The following is an 8,802-nucleotide window of genomic DNA, read 5'->3' on the forward strand; positions in this document are numbered from 1 at the left end:
TCCAGTTCCTCAATACGAGCCTTGAAAGTTAAGAAATATTGTTAAATGAATGTATGCAACTGACACATTGCATAAAAACTCAATGATAAGTTTGACATAGATTTGAAATCAAACATTACACACCTGGAGCTCTTTAATCTTCTTCTGTAGCTGAGCACCCAAGGATTGTTCATCTTCAATCTTACTGAGATGCTGGCTTATCTCAAAGTCCTTCCTGTTGAGTAAATGACATCATCATAAGATACTGGTTGCAATAACATATTTTGTGCATACAGTTTTCAAATTCTGTCCACATTACTTCTTGATTTTCTCGTCAGACTGCTGCTTGTCATTCTCAAGATCCATGATGGATTCCTGGGCCAGTTTCAGATCACCCTCAAGCTTCCTCTTTGCTCTCTCAAGGTCCATGCGGAGCTTCTTCTCTTGCTCCAGTGAACCTTCAAGCTGCAAAATACCACATGTTTATAATTACAGCAGGCATATATTCTTATTGAATAGCAAATAGCATGTTCATGAACTCACATCATCCACTTGCTGCTCAAGCTTGGTCTTGGCCTTGGTCAGAGTGTTGACTTTGTCTTCCTCTGCCTGCAGGTCATCAAGAGTCTGCTGATGTGCCTCTTGGAGGGCTTTCTTCTCCTTTGTCAGCTTAGCAATGCTCTCATCTTGAGAAGCCATCTCTTCAGTCAGGTTCTTCACCTGAATATGTAAAAACATATTGTCATAATTGGGTAATTATTCAAATATTGGATGATATATTGGACAGAGTGAATATCCATGAACCTTGTTCTCAGTGGCATGCTTCTCCTTCTCCACTTTGGCTAAGGTAAGCTCCAGGTCATCAATGTCCTTCTTGAGCTCAGAGCATTCATCCTCCAGTTTCCTCTTCTTGGCAGTTAGCTCAGCATTGGATTCCTCCTCATCCTCCAGTCTCTCAGTTGTCTCTTTGAGTTTTGCCTCCATCTGGATCTTACTCTTGATAAGTCCCTCACATCTCTCCTCAGCATCTGACAGATTCTCTCCTTCCTAGTTAGAGCAAAAGTGAAAAGGGGAAAACATTTCAACATTTGCTCTGGAAAAGATGTGAGAAATCAACAAAGCTTTCTGTTGACATTTACTCACAGATGCCACTTGCAGCTGCAGATCATTCTTCTCCTGCAGAAGAGACACCATCTTCTCCTCCAGTTCCTTCTTCTTAGCCTGGGCTGTGGCCAGGTCTGTTTTCATCTTCTCATAGTTTTCCTTCATGTTCTGCAGCTCCTTTTCAGTTTCAGCACTCTTCAGAAGGGGCTTAATCTTGTAGTACACCTTCATCCATGGCCAGTGTTTCACATTCATGAATGAGCGGATGTTGTACTGGATGCTGTAAATGGCTTCCCTATGGAAGGAAATCACTGTTATGTACAAAGTCATTTTGGCACTGCATTCAGCCTAAATATATGGTTAGAATTTCCACTTGCCTCCTTTCCATCATCTTCACAAACTCCTTCCTCATGACATAGGCACGGCAGAGAGCCTGAGTCATGGTGACCAGAGAAGCAAGCTTCTCATCTCGCATCTCCTCAAGGGTACCTAGTAGACCAGCTTTGAAGAACACCTGACGAGAATATAAAAATATTATGGACAATTGATTTTCATCCATGAAACAGAGCTTAGTTTTTTCTTACTCAATTGTTTACCTTGGTGTGTCCAAATTTATACTCCTCATGATTCACATCAATGGACCCAAGCAGCTTCTCAGAGGCCTTCTTGTTGTCAATGAATTGTCCCTCAGGGATGACGCTGGCATTCAGTACTTTGTACCTATTGCAAAACAGTTAATGGTCACATTCGGGACCTTCTTTTCAAAGTTAGGAAAACTCTGTGGTAAATTAGGTAATACCTCTGCTTGAAGTCAGCATAGAGGATTCTGCTGGGGAAACCTTTCCTGCAGATTCTGATACCCTCCAGCACACCGTTACACCTCAGCTGATGGATAACCAGGAAGTTTTCCATCAGACCTGTGAAGAAGTTGTAACTTCATAATTATTAATGACAAAGTGAAGGACTACCGCTAAGCTGTGTTAATGACTGCAACATGTACAGAGAATATTAAGAACATTAGTTAGCTGTCAGTGTACCTGGAGTCTTTGACTCGTTGGGAATCAGGCAACGTACAAAGTGAGGATGAGTGCTCCTCAAGTTGGTCATAAGCTTGCCCAAGTTCTCCTGTAGATACAAGATAAAAACAAAATATGTTCATGAAAAGCATAAAATAAAAATAAAAACTTGCGTTTATTTGAGTTTAATTATGAACAGGCACTTAAGGCTGTTCTTAAAATTTACCCTGAACTGTGAGGACACAGTCTGCATGGAACCACCCTTCTTCTTGCCTCCCTTCTTGCCACCGCCAGTCTCTGTTGATTTTGATGTATTAATATCATGAGTTGATAGGTTCAGTGTTGTTTACTTATGATCAAGCTGGAAAGTTATCATTCAACTGACTTTTTTGAGTAGGCATATTGTTTATCTTAAAGACAGAAACATGAATTCCCATAATCCTAACCAGCGTTATAAAGTGATACTGTACCTTCAACGACAGGGGGATACAGGACAGGCAACAGTTTAACACCAGACTTCTGGTACAGCTGAACAACAGAGTCGTTCAGGGGATCCTTGTTCTTGTCCAGCCAGCCACAGATATTGTAGTCCACAGTTCCAGCATAGTGCACCAGAGAGAAATGGGCCTCAGCCTTGCCTTTGGCTGGCTTGGGCTTCTCAAATGCTTTGTTTTTACCGAGGTGCTGGTCATACAACTTGTTCTTGAAGGTAGTGTCTGAGGCCTTTGGGAACATGCACTCCTCTTCAAGGATGGAGAAGATGCCCATGGGCTGTATAAAAAGTGCAAAGAGATACATCATGAAGAGGCACTGTTGTAGCATATCATGAATTCTAACATAAAGTCACAACATTATTGTGTACCTTTTCAATGAGCTCAATGCAGGCAGCCAAGTCCATGCCAAAGTCAATGAACTCCCAGATGATACCCTCCTTCTTGTACTCCTCTTGCTCCAGGACAAACATGTGGTGGTTGAAGAACTGTTGCAGTTTCTCATTGGTGAAGTTGATACACAACTGCTCCATGCTGTTGTACTGTCAGTGGAAATAAGATTAAACTAATATATCGCAAACAAAAAACTTCTGTTACAAAATTATCTTCTCAATCCATTACCATGAACGGATACTTACATCAAAGATTTCAAAACCAGCAATGTCCAGCACACCAATGAAGAATTGCCTTGGCTGCTTGGTGTCCAGCATTTGGTTGATGCGGATGACCATCCACAAGAACATTCTTTCATAGATAGACTTAGCCAGGGCACTCACTGAGTTGTTGACCTGATGAAAAGTTTCAATTGAATCAATATCATTAGAACCCACAGTGTCACAAAGAGGGTCCTCTCACAGATTTAATAAAGTACAGATCCTTCAACTGAAATTTAGACATTGGATTACTTGATTTTTTTGCCTACAGGACAAATATTATGTCTAACAGTACAATTTTAACTGAAACAGAACTAACAATACGGCAATCGACACATGCAGTGACAGGTAACAGAGGACATTCAGATGCAAACTATCTATTCCAGATAAATGTAATTCATGAAATTCCTTCATTACAACAGAAATACTTTCTACATACTTCAGCTTCATAAGGAACTTAACCACATTCATGCACTGGCCCTTGACTTAATTATGAGATTGTATGGAATGAATTAAACAACAGAATAATCTGCTGACCTGTGGCACAGTCTGTCCCTTGGTGACATACTCATTTCCGACCTTCACTCTGGGGTAGCACAGAGCCTTCAGCATGTCAGCCGAATTCAGGCCCAGCAAGTAAGAAATCTTGTCAGCCTCTGAAAATGTCACAAAAATACATTTACTAGATATATGACTGATTTGTAAAATGTGACATAGAAAGATTAATTTCATGCCAGAGGTTTTTTAACTCATCCATGAAGTTAATCCTCACCCTCTGTGCCATCTGGCTCAGCCTGCTCTTCACGCTGCTTCTGCTTGAACTTCATGTTACCATGGTGGAGCACAGCACCGGTAAACTTGTAGATGGCCATCTTCTCCTCATTGGTGAAGCCCAGAATGTCAATAGCAGTCTGTATTCAATAGAGATATTGACACTGAGTAAAAGTCACTATGGAAAATACATTTTACTGAGTAATTGTGATGGAATATTGAATGTATAATAGATTCAGAAAATGAAAATGAGAGTGAACATCACTGACATCAGTGGCAACCAACTCTTCTTTGTCATCAATGCTGGCCACAGTAATCTGACCCATACTGCACATGGGGAAGTCATAGGGGTTGGTGGTGATGAGCGTCATTTCTGGAGATCAAAAAAGGCTTAAAGTAATGACTGGTTATGGACCATGTGAACAACGTGGGTTGTTTTAACATTGTATCACAATGTTTAGCTCACCAATCAGCTCAGGTTTGTGGTTGGTCATCATCTGGTAGAAGATGTGGTAGCCTCTCTCATCAGGAAGCTGGAACGTCACTCTAGACTTCTCCAGCAGATCTATAAGCATTGTTCATGATTCAAAATCTACACCACTGATAATGCCAGTCATTTCATTTAATATGTGAAGTTGATACTTACATGTCTCAATATCAGCACTAGCCAGTTTACCGGTTGTGCCAAAATGGATTCTGATGAATTTACCCTGTTTGGAATAGCATATTGTTTAACATCCCTCTGCATAGGCAATGTATAATTGAAAATATTTCTCACAGTTTGAAATCCCTCCATACTTACAAAACGAGAGGAGTTGTCATTCCTCACAGTCTTGGCATTACCATAGGCTTCCAGCAAGGGATTGGCTGCAATAATCTGGTCCTCCAGTGACCCCTGAAATCCATTTTTTTTTTAAATTTTAATATTCATTTCAGTAGTACATTTCTATTTTGTGTTCATTTTTCAGAAATGTTTTCAATGTTTTTAGAAAATACTCATGAGAATTTACCTGCATCTTTCCTGATGTTTGCTCCTTCTTCTTTTCTCCACCACCCACTGAGATTGTTGCAAAGTACTGGATGACACGCTTGGTGTTCACAGTCTTTCCAGCACCAGATTCTCCACTGGGGATGGATATGTAGATTCAGAGAAATTAACTCAATTCATTTGATGCTACTGGTCTTACAGAGGTGCAATAGATATAAAACTTACGTGATCAAGACAGACTGGTTCTCCCTATCTGCAAAAGGAAAAATGAAGAAATGTATTTCTTATCTATGTAACATAAGTTATTGAGTTTATTGATAGTTTATACATTTTCTTGACAAGAACATACCAGTAGCCATGAACTGGTAGGCATTGTCAGAGACAGAGAAGATGTGGGGTGGAGCCTCCATGCGCTTTTTGCCTCTGTAAGCAGCTACAACCTCAGCATCGTACACTGGGAGCCACTTGTAGGGATTCACAGTTGCACAGAACAGCCCAGAGTAGGTCTGAAGGGGATGAGAGAGATATGACCACTCACAGTATGTTGTATATGAGTCCATGTGCAATATTATACTTTACTCTATAGGCAGAAGAGCTTACGTAGATCATCCATGCTGCATAACGCTCTTTGAGGTTATACAGCACAGAGGCTTCATTGAGATGGGTCATCATGGCCATGTCCTCAATTTTGTCATACTTGGGAGGGTTCATAGGGGTGACATCATCCTCCTTAACCGTCCTCTCCTGAAATATTGACACACAATTTCAGCTTGTGTTGAAATTCCAACGGTAAATTTCACTGCTGTGAGTTTCCATGAAACTTCAACCTACCTCCTGGTTGGTAAGAACTTTCACGGTGACTTTGCCACCATCTTTCTTCAGGATTGTACATTTAAGGTACAGCTCCTTAACATCAGCCACATAGGCAGCGGATTTGGCATCAAAGGGTGCGGTTTGAGCCTCAATCCTCTCCTTCTCTGGCTTACGGAGATAAATGGCGGCCTTGCCATAAACGGCCATCTCCGCGTCAGTACTCATGTTGGCGGCTTTCTGTAGATTGACAAACAGAAATTAACTTTCCTCTTATTTGATGTACATTGTTTGCTTTGGAGACTGAACACTGTATGATACAAGGATTCTTTATATTCTGTAGTTTAAATAGAGAAAAGGTAACTCTCACCTTTTTCTACCACCCAATCACAGAGGAACTTTTCACAACCCCTAAATGAACAAAGAGTTTTTTGTGATGTTTATGAGTCATTCTTTGAGTTTCAAGTGATGCAGGTAGTATAGAGATTACAGATTAGTATATTATAACCAAATACAGATTAGTATAATATTCCTAATTTACATTTGCTACATTTAAATTATAGTCACACAACTAGATTATAAGCCTTGACTCATAGCTTACTTATTTGCAATATTTTGTATTCACATTGAAGAGCTTTTCCCATCTCACATTATCATGCCATTAATAAATATTAAACTGGTTATTAATTAAACATGTGTGTCAAGCACTAAGCATCTCTAATACAACTTCTTTGCCAAGAATGACAGCTGAAACATCAGTCTCACTTACCAGCAGTTCGTAGTCTCTGAAATCCCCTGCAGTCTGTCCATCTCATCATGATCCTCCTTATATTAATGTCATTCTGCAGGCCAAGCAGAAACTAAATATGGTGATGTCTTCAAAAGGCTCTAATGCATTTTCATTTGCATTTGACTCTTCATTGGCCCCCATCTTGTAGTGCAAAATAATTTGCCAACTGTCTCATGTAATACAAGTTGAGAAATCATTTTCTGTCCATATATTTCATGTGTTTTAAGTGAACTCTTAACTGACACTGTAACATATGTGAACCAGTTAAGCCTAAAATCTAACAGATTCAACATAGGAAACAATCCTACATGTATAATCTTTGCACCGATTACAATACATCAGATTTACCAACATCTCTTAACTCAATTTAAGATTTTATTAAGTGTTGCAAATAAATATTTAAATTTAACCATACTACTTCATTTGTAATTTGTTTCCATACATACTGTGTTATTAATGACTTTGATTTGACAAATTAAAAAGACACATCTATAAATAAATCAGGTCAAGCTTTAACACTTGTGCTTGCAACATTGCAACCATTACTGGCAAGCCTTTTTTGGTATGTGTAGTGCTTATAAACTTTTAGGAGTTCATGCCAGAGGATAAGATTCAATAGAGTAGCAGCAACTGTACAGTGGGTGTTGTGTTGCATGTATTTATAATTTATTTGGAATACTTTTCCATTACTACATGTTTTGATTTCATCAAGCTCTTTTATGTTCTCATGAAACTCATTTCATTTTCACTCATCATTAACAAGGGTAAGCTTTATTAAGTTTTAAAAATAGCAAAACTCAAGCCTGTTGTGCTACAGTTTAAGTTAAATGTTGTAAACAAAAATAGAGCATGGATAAAGCGGTCTACTGAGGTATCTAATGTGTGAATGTGACATTTATGAATGCAAACCTATACTGTACTATGGTTTCAACTGATTTCTTCACTTACACACCATGATTTTAAATCCTTGTGAGTCATTCCTCATCATGGGTGCCTTTTGGACACAGTGATGTCTATTTTTTAAAGTATCCATTTTCCATCTTTTTCTCAGAAGGAGGACACGTTTGACTTTTTTGGGGAATCAGGAACATGCAAATGAGCTGAACCTTGTCATTATTTTGTCAATTTCATTTACTATCATAATTTTTGTATCAATGTTTTTTATGTATTTTATAATTATTACCTCCGCCAAGGAGGTTATGTTTTCGGTGCCATTTGTTTGTTTGTTTGTTTGTTTGTCTGTTTGTCTGTTTGTTTGTCTGTTAGCAGGATTACGGAAAAACTACAGCCCCGATTTTCATGAAACTTCGTGCAAGGGTGTAGCATGGGCCAAGGAAGAACCCATTAAATTTTGGAGCGGATCCGACTCACAAACAAGCAATAATAGCGCGAACCTTGGCAGGTACCAGGTACCATATTACCTGGTACCATATTACCTGGTACCTGCTACTTTTTTTGGTAGCACCACCGTCGAGGTTCCAAGCGAGCTGAGGCCAAACCAAAAGGTGACGTGAAAACACCGCAGACTACTGATTGGTCAGAGAGAATCGTCATCGCGACACGGGACATATATGCTAAGGTTAGCTACCAGGTTAGCTTACCCTCTTGCGTCGCCTTGAGCAGCCAGAGAGCAGTCTGTTGTCTCGCTGCCTTCAGCCTCGTCTGAAATAAAATCCGTTTCCTTGCTGTGACTAACAGCCACACACTGAGAATCAAGAACACCGTCCCTTCCATGTCCTCCATTGTTGCTGTGTGTCGCGTATCATGCGCGCGGCGCTATGACGACCAGTTGTGGGGGGTGGGGCACATTGAGGGGGTACTATCTGCAGTGGAAAACCTTGTGGTACTACCAAAAGCGAGTAGAGTCAAGTCGAGTCGAGGCGAGTTGAGCCGGTACCATGCGGTGGAAAAGTGGCATATGGGCTATGTCCTGGTAGCTCATAGCGCTATCTGGTTTCTCCTGTATGACAAAACTTCTGTACGATTGTCTCCACGTCGGCAAGCAACCTAAAGCTCGTTGTGTTAGCTGTTTTAGCTAAACAGTGGCTACAAGTCCATTCACTGTGCTAATGAGATAGCATACACACAAACAGCATATCAAACTTTGAGTAGAAATTTCCTCGGCTGCTCCTAACATGTAGCATGAATGTCCTGTTGTTGAGTTGACAATCAAAGAAACTATCTACACTCCTGTATGAAT

The 8,802-nt window shown here is 40.0% G+C and overlaps 1 protein-coding gene across 1 annotated transcript; it reads right to left on the reverse strand.

Moving 5' to 3' along the window:
- Positions 1 to 294: 294 nt before the first annotated feature.
- Positions 295 to 6,600, reverse strand: LOC139657651 (myosin heavy chain, fast skeletal muscle). Its single transcript, XM_071535551.1, has 25 exons — positions 6,582 to 6,600; positions 6,183 to 6,223; positions 5,834 to 6,052; positions 5,603 to 5,746; positions 5,352 to 5,508; positions 5,228 to 5,255; positions 5,025 to 5,139; positions 4,817 to 4,909; positions 4,661 to 4,724; positions 4,481 to 4,579; positions 4,284 to 4,387; positions 4,016 to 4,154; positions 3,781 to 3,899; positions 3,229 to 3,378; positions 2,962 to 3,132; positions 2,570 to 2,870; positions 2,326 to 2,396; positions 2,121 to 2,208; positions 1,883 to 2,000; positions 1,680 to 1,803; positions 1,461 to 1,597; positions 1,123 to 1,378; positions 784 to 1,026; positions 523 to 699; positions 295 to 444 (listed from the first exon to the last, which is right to left on the reverse strand). Exons 3-25 carry the CDS (start codon positions 6,038 to 6,040, stop codon positions 295 to 297), a joined length of 3,255 nt encoding a protein of 1,084 aa, XP_071391652.1. The 5' UTR covers positions 6,041 to 6,052; positions 6,183 to 6,223; positions 6,582 to 6,600.
- Between the last annotated feature and the right edge of the window lie 2,202 nt (positions 6,601 to 8,802).

Source organism: Centroberyx affinis, unplaced genomic scaffold (genome assembly GCF_046629955.1).
Source record: "Centroberyx affinis isolate AG114_WGS23_722 - 3 ecotype Tasmania unplaced genomic scaffold, CSIRO-AGI_Caff_v1 ptg002728l_1, whole genome shotgun sequence".
Lineage (NCBI taxonomy): Eukaryota > Metazoa > Chordata > Actinopteri > Beryciformes > Berycidae > Centroberyx > Centroberyx affinis.

What these genes read in the sequence shown, in the direction of transcription:
- LOC139657651 (XM_071535551.1), bottom strand. Translation starts at nt 6,040, where the DNA reads ATGAGTACTGACGCGGAGATGGCCGTTTATGGCAAGGCCGCCATTTAT. An exon ending in AAACATCAGGAAAGATGCAG is followed by an intron (nt 4,910 to 5,024) that starts GTAAATTCTCAT and finishes AATGGATTTCAG; the next exon opens with GGGTCACTGGAGGACCAGAT. An exon ending in TGCAGCTGCAAGTGGCATCT is followed by an intron (nt 1,027 to 1,122) that starts GTGAGTAAATGT and finishes TGCTCTAACTAG; the next exon opens with GAAGGAGAGAATCTGTCAGA.